Source organism: Thermobia domestica, chromosome 1 (genome assembly GCF_964235325.1).
Source record: "Thermobia domestica chromosome 1, izTheDome1.hap1.1, whole genome shotgun sequence".
NCBI classification, from domain to species: Eukaryota; Metazoa; Arthropoda; class Insecta; order Zygentoma; family Lepismatidae; genus Thermobia; species Thermobia domestica.
In genome coordinates this window covers 156,903,942-156,921,530 of record NC_137454.1, presented here as the reverse complement: position 1 = coordinate 156,921,530, position 17,589 = coordinate 156,903,942, and the positions used below count along the sequence as shown (strand labels likewise).

The following is a 17,589-nucleotide window of genomic DNA, read 5'->3' as shown; positions in this document are numbered from 1 at the left end:
CGAACATAATAAATGCTACAAATTATTATTTGCGTTGAGTTTGCAGGACAGAAAATACTGCAGATTAAATGATCGGTAACAATAAAATATATATATATATATATATATATAAAACACGAGTAAGGTTTTAACAAGTGTATTAATTACATAATTGTACAAAAGTAATTTTAATAATACTAGTAATACAGTGACTGTTGTGAACGTCTGACAATCCCATAAAACGAAATTACAAGCCTTATCCCAAAGAAAATCCTCAGAAAGGAAATAGAGTGAGCCTAGCCTACTGTGTATTTTCCATGCAGTTGTTATATACACTTTAGCTCTATATTTTCTGTGTTTTCAGATTTGAAGATACCTAAAAATTACTGTACAAATGGAAGTCGAACTGACAATCACGGAGCAAGAAAGTACGAAAAAAGCCAATATAACTACTTTTGTAAATTTTACCACTAAACAGGTAGCCTACAATACAAATGTATGTTAATTAAAGAAAAATCTTATTTTCATTTCTACGCAAGATTTACTATGAACCTGGAGTAAAACCGGATGATTTAACTTTAATTCATTAATAATAATATTAAGAAATAATTTATACAGCTACGCATTTTTAAGATTACAACAGTAAACATAGTTCTGTATGTATCTGATGTGTAATTTTACAGCAATTGACTAGAACAACTGCACTTTCGAAAAGTCGTTATATCTTGGGAACTACTCGGTTCTACTCCACTTTCATGTTATTTCCCTTTTAATCTATGACCACTTTATGAATATGTATTGTATAAGTAACATCCGAACTATAATCCTACAACATGGTGATATTGGTGTTATACTTATTTCCATGTGAAATTACTGTATCAATACAAGGGCTGATGGAAATGTTTCTGTAACCATTATGAAAAAAAAAAAAAAAAATCTGAAATTCTGGAAGTGGCTTTGTTACCTTTAAGATCGATACACGTTTGCATACTGAAACAAATTCGAAAGCCATCCCGAGGCTGTTACTTCAGAAAATCTGTTCGGAATGCGTCAACAGCTGCTTGAGAAGACACAAATCGCTCAATGTATCTTATTTTTCTTGTGTGGGAACAAAAAGAAGTCGTTAGGTGACAAATCAGATGACTACGGACAATGAATCGTTAATTCGACATTTTTACTGGACAAAAATCAACAGTCTGGTGTGCTAAGTGGGAACTAACGATCGTGGCGAAATGATGCGACGATCTGAGTTTTACGCAATTCGTTGAGACCTCGGGTAAATAAATTGTTGTATACCACTCAGCAGTTACAATACTTCCTTCCATCTTCTAAAGCATATCCGGTATAATAGAAGAAACAAGCAATCATTTGCTTGACAGCATTTCTCGAACAACTTTTTCTGATATCGATTCACTTTGAAACACCCACACAGTGGAAGCTATTTAGTTTCGGGTTCGTATGAACACATCCAAGTTTCGTCCCCCTTTAGCGATGTAGTATACCAAATTTGAGTTACCTCAGTAAGCATTTACATCAAGTGACACGAGCCTGATTTTGAGCTTCGGTCAAATTGTGTCGGACCCAAGGCGGACCCAAGGGCTTGAAAGTTTCCGTACATTCAAGTGACCATATAAAATCGTATGCTTTCATATCAATAAGAAAAGGACAACGGTGTGATAGTATGTTGCATGCCGATTTCTCTCGACCATTTTACGTACAGCATTAATATTATTGGCAACATCAGATGTGGATGGACGACCTTCACGAAATTGATCACTGGGAAATGTGTGACCACGTTGGAATTTGGAAAACCAATAGTACCCAGTCTTGTTGGATAGTACTTCAATCGCAAAAGCTAATGAAGTCGCTCGATGCATTGTTTTGGTGCTAAACTACATTTGATGCCATAAAAAATCATTATCCGGAAGTGTTGACGACAAATTTTCATTTCTCACACAGAACTATTCTTTAAACTACTGTGAGAAATATGCAAATACGCTTTAAATAATCGAACGTCTATTCTTTCCAATTTCATAATAGTGGAACACTGTTAGTAGTACTTTGCAGAAATTTCTCCAGCAGCCCTCGTATTTTTGACACAAAAATCAGAGAAAAACTCCAGATGATAAAATGGTGTTATAATACCTACATCCAATGACGCAAACTTAATACTGACTACAACTCAAATGTCTCTAGCCCACGAAGGATTTTGGCCAACCAAATGGCTGTTTAAGTGATGTTTGGGTAGCGGGCTACTTCAAAGTACGAAGTATTAAGATTCTGTCAGAAGTTTAGGTATTGTCACAAATGAATTTTCGGACCTTCCTAGACGAATCCAATAATTTCCAAGAATTTTCAAGGACATGGAAACTTAACGGGGAAAAATTAAGATTATTAACGACCATGAAACATTGTTATAAAATGCCTATACTTTCCACATGAATTTCCAAAATTTGGTTTTAAGTTATCACTGTAGCATGCAGCAGAATACGTATGTCTTACCTAAATTTTTCCTTCTTCTTTTTCGACAGCTGTTCTATATGTTGTGTGAAAAGTTTCTCCTTCTCCTCTCTATCCAAGAGTTCTGCCAACTCCCATCGATGATCCTTTCTTAACTGACGCTTTACTTCTCTCCATCCTAATTCAGCATTACGAACCTAATAGAAAGAACACTGATATAACAAACTTGTACATGATATGGAAAACAAAATATATAATTTTGGAAAACAAAACTACACTACCTTTAAATATATATACAACTAACAATTAATAAAATTCCGGCAAAGCATTAACTTATCTTGTTTGATTGATTCATTCATTGATTACGATTTAATGAGGACATCAGCAGCGAGGTTATATATGTCCCTGTATAAGGCAGAAGAAAAAAGAAACCTTTCAATTTTACGTCCCACGGTTATGACAGCTAGGCTAAAGAAGACGGTGATGATAAGAAATGAATGAAATGGTGGAATGAAGAAAATGGGAGGAAACGGGAGAACTCCGGGAAAACCCACACACACTGTGTTCTCCATGATCCCATGCACCAGAGATGAACGCTCTACAACTGAGACCTCCTTGTATACGGCCAAGCCGACATATGTCGCACATTAAATATACTCAAAACAACGCTTCTGAAAACTTAAGTTCAAATATAAATTCGACAAAATAACGGGTTAAAAACAAAACAATAAAACTAGAAAAATTTTGAAATCACGAAAAGGGCTAGAAGTATATAATAAAATATAAAATATATGACAAGAAAATAAGTCTAAATATAGCAATAACAATAACACATGACACGGAAAATTTTAAAAGTAAAACATCTGCGCATGTTAACTGTTCCAGTCTCATGAATAAAAGTGAGAATATGGTCACTGAAGACCGCATTATGCCCGAAAACCTGACTACGATTTTCAGTCAACCTAAACGTTCTTTGAAGTCTGAGAATTCTCGATGTTCTATAAGAATGTGTCGAATGTTAAATAGGACGGATACTGTTTTCACAATACGGACAGTTAACAACACGCACTAAATAGGAATGTGTAAGAAGAGTGTGTCCGACAGAAAAGTGTGACAGGATCACTTCATCTCCGCGACTAGTACGCAACGACTTCAGCTAATTCTCCAAAAGAAATTTTACTGAGTGATGCTTCTTATCAATCTTGTTCCAATCCACTTGCCAATAATAACAACTTGTGTTGCATTTTCAATAACTTGTTATTACCTTCATTAGACATTACCCTATGGACGCAACGAGGAAAATAAATGAGGGACATTCAAAAATCAAGTGATAGACGAAAGAATGCTCAGCAAGTTTACTTTAAACTGCCATAAATGATATGTGAATCACCGAACCAAAAGGAACTTTTGTAAGAAACATGGAAATTAAGAAAAAAATGATTGCGACGGAGAGAGAGAGAGAGAGAGAGAGAGAGAGAGAGAGAGAGAGAGAGAGAGAGAGAACAACAAGATGCTATGTGATTTTGAGTTTAGCGTCTCTTTCAGCAGTGAGATTATATGAGATGTGGACCTACTGATTAACATGGATTGATTGATTGATTTTGAGTTTTACGTCCCGTTCAGCAGCGAGGCTATATGAGACGTGGACCTACTGATTAACGTGGAATCCGAACCACATGAGCTCCCGCCGGGAATCGAACCCGGGTCTCCCACACCAAAGGCGCGTACGCTAACCGCTTAGCCACGAAGGAGCTCTGATTAACGTGAAATCCGAACCACATGAGCTCCAACCAAAAATCGAACCCGGGTCTCCCACGCCAAAGGCGCGTACGATAACCGCTTAGCCACGAGGAAGCTCATAGAAGAACACATAAAATTGCAATTTGCTAGTTGAAAATTGATCTTCTACAAACAATCAAGAGAAAAGATTAAAAATATACCGGAAGAAAGAGAAAGATTATGATGATATCGAATAAAAACAATGAGGATAAGATAGATGATACTTAAATATTTACTGAGGAAAGGAGAAAGAACATGCAGGAAAGGGAGTACAACGCTATTAGATCGACTAAGAGAAAAGAAGTAACAAGAAAATCTGTTAAATAAAAATAAAATTTGACCAAGGCAAGCAGTTATTACTACTAATCTTACTATAAGTTTCTACAATATATCATGCCTTCATTGGACTCATTATCTGATGAGATAATACCAGATATCATTATGTCATTATCTCATAAGATGATTTGTCTCATGAAGGCAATAATATATTGTCACAATTGTAACACATGTGTTGGCTTTGGTCATATTTAATTTTTTATTTAAATTATATGCAATTCTACGTGTACAGGGCATAAGACTGGAAAAAAAGTGTTCTGAGAAAATGAAGACAGCATAATCATGAACAAGGAAGAAAAAGCAGAAGTTAATGAATAGGACTAATGATCATAGGATTTACAACCTACAGAATAAATTGTTAAGACAAACAGAAAAGAAAGATAAGGACAGGAAAGTTGAACTGGACTGGATTAAGGCTTAGCGACCCTTTCAGTAGTGAAGCTATTTGCGACGCGGTCCTACAGTTTAAGAGGCCTAATCACTCCGAAATTCAAATTCCGATAACTTTACAGTAATAATGTGATATCTTCAAACAGATAAAAGATAATCTAAATGCGGAACAAGAGCGCGCTGGACAATACTATTTTGCATGAGGTGCTGTTATCACGAGATGGTGCGAAAATAAATGTCGATTTTCTAAATGGCTGGAAATTGAAAGCAGATAAGTGAGTCGTGATAACTGTAGCGACCTCTTGTTCCACTTTCCGATTATCTTTTATCTATTTGAAGATATCACATAATTACTGTAAAATTAGCGGTATTTTAATTTCGCCATGTGGGGTCTCTTAACGTGGAATCCAAACCACATGAGCTTCAGCCGGTAATCGAACCTGAGTCTTCCGCAGCGAAGACGCGTACGTTAGCCATAAGCCACAAGGGAGCAGAGATAAAGTGACATGCAAAAGAATGAAAAACAACGCGTTTCTTTAGAAGTTAGTGCTTTATAAATCGGACATGTGATTAATATAGCAGATGTTACACAGAAATAGGAGTATTAGAGATAAACAAGTTGCTTAAAGCGTGAAAAAGTTATTTTGAAACTAACTAGAAGTAGATTTTTTTTTTTTTTTTTTTTTTTTTTTTTGTGAAAAATAAAAAGTGGTTATAAGCATGGCTTCCTTTTATTTTTAATCCATTAATACATGAAACTTCCTGGAGATAATTTCTGTGTATAGTTTTTTTAAGGCTAAATTTACAGCACGTTAAACAACTATAACGGATTTTACCTGAAGTTTTGATTGTAATGGATTTGAGGTGCCATCCGAAAACTCGGATCACATGTACAAGGTACACTTGGAGTAATATATTTTACCAATATTTTTATAATAAAAAATATTTCACAGTAGACACAACTTAACACTTGGTTATTTACTTAAGTTTTAGTTGTTGACAACAAATTGACATTTCTTTACCAGTCATGTATTTGAAATATGTCATTTCAATAATGATGGCAGTCTTCGAAGCATTTGCCTTGTAAACTCAAAATTGCCAGCTTTTCGAGAACAGTAACATCAATTCAGGACTGTTAAAGGATTACGAAACAATATTCTGTTCGGAAAACTTGTGGGTGTGTGGTTATAATAAATTTAAACATAATACACGACATGTGATTTTTCGATTAACTGCACTAATGGGTTATAGTATATTTAAGTTGTAATCTCAAGATTGTCCTTCTAATGTTAGTCAATTTTGTTATTCATTCTTGCTTATGGTTTTGTAGTCCCCCCCCCCCTTTCTTCAGCTGGTTCTAGTAGGGCTAACTGCATGGACAAAAAATAAATGAAACAAAATAATCCAAAACCGTCGGTGCCTAAATCTACCCACCACACTATATAGTTCATTTGGACGGAACCTTCAATTTAATTTTCTTGTCTCTCTAGTTGTTTGGCTTCGTTTTGTTATAAGCACTTGCGTACCTTTTTCCAGTATTTATACTCTATGAGTACTAATAAACTATAGTATTCAAAAGTTTTGAAATCAGTAATTATTACATTATAGCAATTACTTACCAAATCTGCAAGAAGTGCGTTAAAATGCTGTACAGCTTCATCGTGCTTATGTTGCTCCCTTTCCTTATCTCTGTCTCTGAGATGTGTTGCAAGAGTTCTTTGAACTTCTTTTTCTCTTTCACGCAAACTAGCCTCCACACGAGCTTGCTTCTCTTTCGCCTCTTTATCACGTTCTTCATCAGAATTCTCATCCTGAATAATTTAAATAAATTTTATTATCACAGCATGAAAACGAAAGGGGCACATTGAATACAGTAAGTTTCAATTAAGCATTGTATCTCTTGTTTTAAGTTAGAAAATACTAAATTTATACCTAGCATTTACTGCTTCGTTATAGTTCAAAAAGCAATTACATACATGCATTTCTTTAAAAAATAAAATAAAATAAAATATAAAAAGTAACATACTATTAATCTTCGTAGTTTTTAAACAAAGGACAAAACCATACATTTAACATTCTTCTAAACTACTAAGTATCATTTAAAAAATTAATTCTTTCTACTTCATTCATTACTGTAACAGAAATTACCACATACAAATCCTACTATAAAATCTCACAACATTTTCACTCTAATATAAAAGGGAGTTCCACTGCTGGCGAAGAAAACTTTATTATTGTTATTATTATTATTATTATTATTATTATCTACAAACCACAGAAATAGAAAAAATGTATAAAGTATGAACCTGATAAGAATGTCAAACTATATAGTCTGTCGTTGCATCATTCAACATGGTGATGAATTTAGATATAGGGAGATATGAAGTCAGGATTGTATTAAATTATAAGTACTGTGCACTACATGATCCTTTTGGATATTCTCGCATTGGAAACAAAGATAGTTTATAAAGTAGTCGAGTTGCCCGGAACTCGTCCTAATACAAACAACTGATATTATTTCATTAGTTTCAGTTTAATAAAGATGCATACATTTTGTCGCATCTACAAAAGGAAACAATCCTACTTATTTCACTCTTTCTTTAATCTAAATATCTGTCTTCATGTCTGATCAAATGAACATTCGAACTTTCTCGTAGCAATATGGTTAGTATATGTGTCTTTGGCATAGATCAGAGTTCGATTCCAGGCAGTAGTACATATGGTTCAGGTTCCAACCACATAAGCTTCCACCTGGACAATGACAATGACCGATTTCGAGTCTCCCGTGCCGAAGGAATGTATGCTAACTACACAGTCACGAGGACCTCGGCTTTGTATTTGGTTAACAGGAAAAAGTGTTTATGTATTTCCCATATTGTAAACGAAATACTGAACACATAATGATCGGTGATCGAACATGTAATGATTTAAATCACAAATAAGCTTTCTAGCGTCTCGGCGTTTGGGATGCTCATGTTTATGATAAATATAAATTATAATATAACACACACACTGACAGAAAAAAAAATAACTAACAGTATGTTGTTTCTCATGAAGTAAGAATACTGTGGGCCAACTCCATTTTAAGTATCTTTTTGTCTTGTCTATATGGTTAATTTTTCAAAATTGTAATGTAAATAACTTACAAAATATAATGCCCATAGTCCACCTTGATTCTACATGTTACGTCAATAATAATAATTCTCTTGGATAACTCAAGTCTGTAAATTCTTTATATCGCTATCTACTTATGAAAAGTTAAATTCTAAACCGCATACATTATTATATTCCTGGTTATTCACATTCACTTGAGGTGACTAAATTGTAAATATTCACTCATCCCTGCATGCAACTAAATAAGGTTGCTTGCCATGTAGAGCAAAACAAAACTGTTATTTTAAATTGTTACTGTCATTTTAATTGCTAATGTAATCGATCTCTTAGCCATCAATCTCTACTCAATTATTAATTATTAGTCAATCACTTCATAAGCATGATGTTGATGAAAACAATAGAATAATATCAGAATAATATTAACTAATTGTGTTCCTGGGTAGACAATATTCGATAGCAATTATAACAATATTATTTCTTCTTCATTTGTGTATCGTTCAATCTTAATGGGACCCTATTTCGTTTAATTTGAACTAACACACATCTCACGAAGTTATACACATTTACCGTACTTAAAACTGTATAACAGTACTTATTTTTGCTAAGTTTCAGACTCAACAGTCTTAACAGAATTGAATTCCAATCTAAGATAGCGTTATAACTTTATCGTTAGGACGATAATCCTAACAGTTCCTTGTTATTACTAATTAGTCTAAGTTATTAATTGTCATTACTTTTGCCCTATGCCCTCTCCATGCACAGAACAATTCAAATAAAAATGTGGATGTTTATCGATTCATTGTTTATGCTCAAATCGGTTGTAATGAATTTAGAAAGACATGAAACTTGTTAACTATACTGAACTTCCAGGGCATTGATAGATTGTTGTAATATTAACTTTTGCTAGTAACGCATGATTCAAAATGTTATTGACTTTCAATATATGTAGTAATTCAATTGCATATTCGACCTATTATTAACCTTTCAACTTCAATGTGGTAATTCATTCAGTAACTTATGCGAATGTAGCAAGCCAGTTAAAACTGTTATTTTGTTTTATTTTAACCTTGATGTAGTAATTTAGTCACATTCAGTCACTGTAGCATGTTCAAATTATTATCAACTCTTCGTTATTTATGTAGTATTTTGTTCAGGAAATCACTTGCAGTAGTAGCAATTCCAAATGTTTTCAACACAATGTTCCAAAAGTTGTTAACCTTTATCTTTAATATCGTACTTCCTTAACTTAATACAGCAGCAATATGTTATATTAATATGCTAATTCAATATACTATGTGTTATACCAATTTCGTTGCTTATTCACTTGCTGTTTCTCATCACAAAGTGTCCTTCTATTTTATTATGTTAATGATGAGACGGAAAATATCATTTATATTGCAAATGTTCTTTATTTTATTGTATAGAAAAGGTGAATTACGACTATGCCGACAACAAACTCATATTATGTGCATGACATACAATTTATTTCTCTAATTTACATTTTACTTCTCTACTTATGCCAAATCTTCATTCAATGCGAGGGCCATTCGGAAAGTAAGGTTGCCTATGTTCCAGCTTCAGCGCTCGCTTCTTCATTTTCGAGGACGAAAATTATGAAGCAGTGGGAATGTGACGATAGATTCAAAATATGGTTATATTGCTCTTTATTGAAGAAATTGAAAAAGGCTATTTAGGATTAATGTGCATTTACAGGACAGTTTTCTCTTTTAGCTTGTCACAAGCTAGTAACAGAAGCAGGAAATACGCAAAACCTCGAAGGTGACTGTGGTTGTTTTACTGCGCAAAATTCGTAGGATGTTTACTTGTTGAAGGTTATGCTTGGTTACTAACAGGATAAACCATCACGATTTTGTCAACGTGACCCCGCATCTGCGGAAATTTTGGTTAATAGTTAAGAATCTATGGACAGGTCATAGATAGCTGTGTATAAGTCTAGGAATCCTGTTATTGACATCTTCCGGCGGTAACAGTCACGCCATCCACGTGTGTGCTGAATCACGCCATATAATTTGGGTGCGGTTCCTCGCTAATAGCCAATCAGAATGCAAAGTTTCCATATTTGTGAATCTGACGAATAGGATATGATGACTGATGTGAGGCCTGGGTGTGGCCCTCGTGAAATAATAAAAAGGGATCTCAAGGTCTAAATAATTAATTCGGACGACCAATGAAGTAGTGATTAGGAGTATCGTAACTCAGACATTCGGGACGCCAAGTTGCAAGGTGTTAGAAGACTTCTATACAAGGTATGTACATGCACAAATGCAATATTAAGTTCAAGTAATGATATGTCATACAGCAGTATAAACTGATTCATCAGCCTATAGTAAAACTTTCAAGACTAAGAACTAAAAGTCGCATACTCGTAATCTATCGTTACTAACTTAAATATCTGAATGTCCAATCAGTTAATCCATCTATATTAATGTACTTAACTATCAATGAAGAAGCAAATATCAGATTACTTTTGTAGAATAATTCAACTAAATGTTGTTGTATATTCAAAATTAATTGTGTAATAAACTAAATATCTTAAATTTTATGTTGTCATTTCCCCTAGGTTAATCACTTTTCCCCATGAAGATCATGGTGTAAATTAATTATATTACTAACGTGACACCCGCTAACTTATAGCGCGAGCAGATCTCATCTTTATGGTAAAACAAAACGAGCTAAATAATTAAAAAGAATCTGCAAATCGTCACAGATGTACCAATTAAACGAAAATGATGCCAACAGTATGGAAATGACGTCACGACTTCAATGAAAGATCAATTAACCCCTTTCCTCCCTTAAGTTTTTCATGACTGAACTGCAACAATTACTTCACAAACTGCAAGATTCTTAATACAATTAAGCTACCACGATTAAATTCCTCTAAACTTAACTTCCTATTTTTTCTGACATTTCATAAATACGAGGGTAAGTCAACTGAAAACCATAAAAGTAGAAATAAAAATCCGCATATGGCGCCACTGAGCTGTAAGTTGGCATGCCTGTTTACGATAGTATGCCGGATGTCTTCTAGGTGACAGCAGCCGGCAGATGCACAAACACCGGCGCAACAACAGTTCCAAAATGGCAGCCCCACTAGCCACATGCACCAGCGAGGAGCAGCGTTCTGTGATTCGGTTTTTGCGAAGTGAAGGTGTGAAACCGATTGACATTTTTAGGCGAATGAAGGTTCAGTATGGAGATGCGTGTTTGTCACAGCCACAAATCTATGAATGGTGCCGGAAATTTGCAAATGGTGTTACGTCTGTGGCCGATGCTCCACGCCCCGGCCAGGCTCGGCGCGTAGTGACTCCAGAGACCATTGCAGCCGTTGAAGCCATCGTTTTGGAAAACCGCCGTGTGACAATAGACGAAATTGCAGCATGTGTACACATGAGTCATGGATCGGCACATCATATTGTGAATGATGTTCTCCAGTTTCATAAGGTGTCTGCAAGATGGGTGCCCCGACAACTGACTCCTGAACTGAAACAGCGACATGTTGATGCGTGCGAAGACCTTTTGTGGCGTGCTGAACGTGACGGTAATGCCTTCTTGTCACGAATCGTCACTGGTGACGAAACATGGGTGCATTACCATCAGCCTGAAACAAAGCGAGCGAGCAAGGAGTGGTCCGCTCAAAAAAGCAATGGGCGGCAGGAAGTTCCACTCCGATGAAGAGGTACGCAACGCGGTGCACGAGTGGTTGCACCGTCGCCCAAAAGACTTTTTTTCTGCAGGTATTCAGGCTCTTCCGAAGCGCTGGTGGACTTGCATTGAACGAGCAGGGGACTATGTTGAAAAGTGATTTACTTCTGTACCCTGTGTGACCAATAAATAATATTTAAAAAAATAATTATGGTTTTCATTTGACTCCCCCTCGTAAAATATAATAGTACCACCTAATTATACACAGCAAGCTATTATGACTTGTTTGACTAATCTGCAGAAATCAAATATAAATATTTCTCTCCTGACAGTACGTACCTCACTACCTTCATCTTCGTCTTCATGCCCTCTTGATCGTTCTCGTTCTTTTTCCCTCTCACGTTCTCTTTCCTTCTCTTTCTCTCGTTCTCTCCTATCTCTTTCCCTACTTCTATCCCGATCTCTATCTTTCTCTCGTTTCCGTTCTTCTTTAAGCATTTTGATGTAATCGTGAAACCAATCTTCTCGCAAAGAACTAGAATCAACTGCTTTGTAACGAGGGTCAGAATCTACGCGTTTCTTGACATCGCTCCAACGGGATCGACGATCCACATCACCTTGCTCTCGTAATAACAAGAAAAAGTCCCGTTTCACCTGGAAGCACGGTAAAATTAATCACTACAAGCTACAATTTTATCATTAATACAACAAAGAATTAAAACTATAAGAAAAGAAGAAAGTCAATATTAATCTAAGAAAAAAACCACGCCAAACCTATAGTCAACATAAAATGGGAAAAACAGCTTTAATCAGCTCGGAATAGTCCTGAAAGAGTGATTTTAATTAGCACACACTACAAGTTATATAGTAAACTACTGAGATAAAGACTCAGTAACTACTAAAAATGTTTTAAAAGATTTAAAATTATATAAGTTCAAACTTCTTTAAAATAAAAATATATATCACTTTACTAACACGGTTTAACTTGAACACTGTATATTTCTTTATTTGCTCTTTTTAATTCCAAAAGTCAATGAACTTTGAAGTAATTTAAACTGTATAACAAGTTCTAAAAGATGCTTTTTAATTTCAATCTACTAGTTTCCTTTACTTGAAAATTTGACTGTTTCTTTATTCTACAATATTTACTGAATTAGTATCATATCTTTTTTATAAAGCATTGAACAAATTTTCAGTATAGTTTACAATATAAGTATGCAGTAAATTTCTAAGCACACAAACTTGAGCTCACACAATTAATTTTTCTAAACTGCTCGAACGGTACTGAAGATTCAAATTGTTACTTGAAACTTTCGTCTATATCCTGCAAACAACACACTCGTGTGCTTAAAGTATTACTGCATCTTATATGAGGTTATAGAGATGTGCAAGCAAAATTTTATAAATCATCGCCAAATGCAATGTTTCAACTTAAGTTTGATTTATCACGATACATCAAATATTTTCTCGCTCGATGAATTCATGGAACTTCCAGTGATTATATCTGACATATGTTGCATTAATATATATATATATATATATATATATATATATATATATATATATATATATATCGACGTATAGATGAGAAAAAGTACGAGTCATACGAATTCGCTTTGGCCATTTTCTTAAGGTACTATCTCAGCATTCACTAATGCAACAATAAACTCACTAATGCAAGTTTCTCAGAACGAAGTTATAAAATAAAAATCTATAAAGTGAAATCCGACTTTGGATTTGTATCCGACGTGTTTTACTCTCTGCAAAACCAAGAATGCGCTCGTTGAAGGCAGAACTTGAGCCACGAGGCTATTAAGCAGCTGCTAGAACTCAGGAAAGTAACTTTACTCAAAACAGTCGACATCGGCAATCGAACATATGTACTAATCGATAATCAGATTAATGATTCATACAGAGAATGGACAAAAATATGGAAACACTTGAAAAACTGCACAATACCTTCACTAATAGTGAGTAGAACCCTTTGGCACGCAGAACGGCCTGCACTCGACGGGGAATGGAGAAATACAGGTCGCATATGGTTGTCAAAGGGATGTTGTACCATTTTTCCGCCAAAGCAGCTGCAAGTTTTTGTGGAGACGACGGTATTGGGTAGCGGGCTCGCACCTTGGTCTCCAAAATTGATCACAACGGCTCAATGATATTGAGATCTGGCGATTATGGAGGCCATGGCACATATGACACTTCTTCGTACTTATCGAACCAGTACTGGACAATGTAAGCTGTATAAACAGAAGCTCTGTCTTTTTGAAACACGGCATTACCATCTGGGAATAAAGTTTGCACCATGAAATGGGCTCGTCACTCAAACTGGTTACGTAGTCCCTGGCAGTGACATGTCCATGCAGGGTGATGATGGGTCCGGCAGAATACCAAGATATAGCTGCCAAAATCATCACTGAACCCCCGCCATGCTTCACTCTTAGTAACAGACATTCTGTATCGTACGCTTATGCTGTCGTTCTCCACAAGTAAACTCGGCCAGCAATTGGAAACAATGTCTGTACTCATCCGACCAGATGACAGTCTTCCACTGTCCACTTTTTATGGACGTTGTACCACTTCTCCGCATAGTAGAATAGTCAACATTCACGAGTGGTTTGGGAATTGCAGATCTGCCATAAATACCCTGCTTGTAGAGGTCTCTTCTAACTGTTTTGACGCTAAGAAGGTTTGTAAGCACTGCTCAGCTCAGTTGTGACTTGTGGCACCGTAATGATCTTCTGCTTGGTCACAATTCTACCCAATGTGTGTGTCTGTCACGCACCACACACTCGCGTCCTCGCTAGTGTTTCGCTGATGTGGTTTTTCCGGAACACTCGTAGGCAGTCATGATCTTTGAAACTGTGCCTCTAGATACACCCAACATTTTCCGCTACTTTCGTCACGGAAGCTCCTACCATACGTGCACCCACAATTTGGCCTCTTTGAAAAACTACAAGCTCAGACCTGATTCACGATAACCTTCACGGACCGCTCGCTGAACTATAATTGACCCGTCTGTTCGATTTGTCAGGTTGTATACCTCACAGGATGTGCCAGTGAACACAGTGACGCCTACCATACAGATGCAAATCGTGTTTGAAATGTCAACCTCTTTTTACCAGGTATTTCCATATTTTTATCCGTCCCCTGTACTTAATTTTACTTCTAATATATTACTCTAAAATAAAATGGACGCCTATAGGCTAAAGGCAGATGATAAGTAACAATGTAGATAGATGCTCAAAGAATTGGTGAAATGGAAGAAATAAAAATAAAATAAATAAAAAAAAAACAATGAAACTACGACCTCTGAGAAGTACAGAAACAATGCTATACATCATAAATGTACATGATATAGGATCAAAACAGGAAATTTTCGCACCAGGAAAGACCACAATGCTCCCCTACTTCTAGTTTTGTGATTTAGGTATCATCTTAATATGTCAAGTTTCAGAATATATGATAAACTAAATAGGATAATATAAGACTTCATATTTTTAACTACTCAGCGCAAAGAAGTATGTGATAAAATAGCGAAAATATTAGCAGACCCTTATTCGCTTGTTAATTAGGAAAACAAACCCCAATTCAGACAAGTGATACAATTGTTATTTTATATAGCGCTAATTTCCTCTGTCAAGCTGGAATAAATTGATGTGTAAAGTCTAAAATTAAAACTTCCCTTAATTTGCATTTTCTTAAGCTGCACTTAGAACATACTAAAAACAGATAACCGTAATTTAGATAATGCAGATACTTTACTCCAGCTTCAAAATGACTCTGCTCTACGTCACATCTACGTATGAAACATTCATTCACCACTGCTGGCCAAAAGCCACGTTTTCTGCGGCTAGATGTGTAAAATGTCTTAGTCTGAACTCATAAAGCAAAGTCATTCGAAATTGTGTTTTGCATGGTGCACTTTCACAGACTCTTTCAACAACACACAGTCTCCTGACTGACTGAGCACCCCAGCCTCTTTTTTAAATATATACGATGTTTGTGTCGTCAATACGCGTGACTTCAGTTCTCAAAAGATCGTATTACACAAGGTGTTTACTGCCAAACGTAAATCTAACTTTCAATGACACTACTTCTGAACTCTTACAGCGACAAAATATATTCCGCCCACAATTACCGGATTTAGAGAATGAAATAAACCAAACCTAAGTTGAAACAAAGATACAGCTAAAAAGAACCGAATATTTAAATATTCTTTAGTTTGACTGTTTTGAGTTTAAAATGTTCTTTAAGCACTTAACATGAAATCCAAACATGTACTTCCTCCGAGAATCTCCCACACCAAAATGAGATTGCTAACTATTTAGACACGTAGACGCTCAAATATTCTTCAGTGCACAATAGAAAATAAGACCTTAAACGAGCCTATTAAATTGAACATTTTCATTTTAGAAGTATGTTTGCAAAGCTTCGACCACTTGCACATCCCTGAATACACAATACTGAAGTTGTCAAAAATAATACAACTTTCAACAAAGAATTTTTTAGGCCATTCAATATTTTAGAACAGATTCAAAAATTATTTCTTGCATGCAAAAATACAAAGTAACAAAATAATTTGGCTACCACTTCTGAATATGACATGAAATAACATTATTGCAACAACTCAAACTGAATTTAATACAAACTATGTGCAAGAAATATGAATGAATTATTACTTTCGTTAGAAAATAAATGTTAATTCAAACACGGATATATAAATATATTCACTGCCGTATTCAGCAGTGCTAACCAGTACACGACATGTGTGAAAAATTGGAAATCTTAGAAAAATAAAGAAACAAAAAAAAAAAAAACTACTTCTATATGTATGTTTCAGACACATACATATAGATACATAATACGATGTAAAAGAAGTGTTTGGTAAGAAAAATTACTGGTATGACCATCAAGTTGACAGAAAAATACAAGATTTCGAATAAAATTCACTAGGTGTGCACAAATTCTGAGCCATATGAGAAACCCTAATTCTGATTACTCGCAAAACCTATTTAGAATTACTATTTTGAAATCTAGAGTTTCAGTTTTTATTATTACCTGTTACATAGTTCTTTGCATCTTTGAAAAGATGGGGAGATGTTCTGTCTGCATTTGTCGAACGAGCTTCAGCTGACGGTAGTTTTCTGAAGATACTTTTGAACATATAGGACAATGTGGAACGAGGTGTTGTTTTAACATTCTTTTATTTTATTTTGTGGTACAGAATTAATTATTGTAGGCTAGCAAATTGTCTCTAGTGACGAAAACGTTTTTACTATTATCGCGGTTTCGTACAACTTCTCGCAAACGAACCGTTGTATTTGTTCCCACTTCTCGAAATAAGTCTTTAAGAGATTCAAGTTTTCGTATTAAAAGAAGTGAAGATCTGACTGGAATTCGTTGCAGAGACCATCGACAAAATCAAAATTCAATGGAAGTCGAATTTCTTGAAGTAGTCGACTTCGAGTCAAAACCACGTGAACCGCTTCAATATAATAAATTTATTTACTCATGAAAGTGACATCGCAGCCGGAGCCTTGAATTGGTTCTGGTCTCTCGGTCTCTCTCTCTCTCTCTCTCTCTCTCTCTCTCACACACACCCACCCACCCACCCACCCACCAAAAAAAAAAAAAAAAAAAAAAACGAAAGATGTTTTAAAACCTCACACTTTCTCTTTGTTTTCGTGAAAGACATAATATTTAACCTTTTGTTTCAGTCAACTGTCCTCTCTACACCATGTTAAAAAAAAAAAAAAAAAAAAAAAAAAAGACTGTGCTTTTCTAACTACGGCAACTTACTTACATGAGAATACCAGGAACCTCGGCATTCAGTCTCAATATTTCCATTCAGTGGTACAGATA

The 17,589-nt window shown here is 35.3% G+C and overlaps 1 protein-coding gene across 2 annotated transcripts in view; it reads right to left on the bottom strand.

The window, feature by feature from the left end:
* LOC145690285 (transcription elongation regulator 1-like) overlaps positions 1-17,589 on the bottom strand; it is a 166,991-nt gene that overhangs the window by 19,005 nt on the left and 130,397 nt on the right. For both annotated transcript variants that reach the window (XM_081765045.1, XM_081765055.1), the window contains 3 exons: positions 12,061-12,375; positions 6,564-6,755; positions 2,482-2,636 (listed from right to left, as the gene is read on the bottom strand). In XM_081765045.1, the coding sequence (XP_081621171.1) occupies positions 2,482-2,636; positions 6,564-6,755; positions 12,061-12,375 (662 nt within the window). The remainder of the gene's footprint in view (positions 1-2,481; positions 2,637-6,563; positions 6,756-12,060; positions 12,376-17,589) is intronic.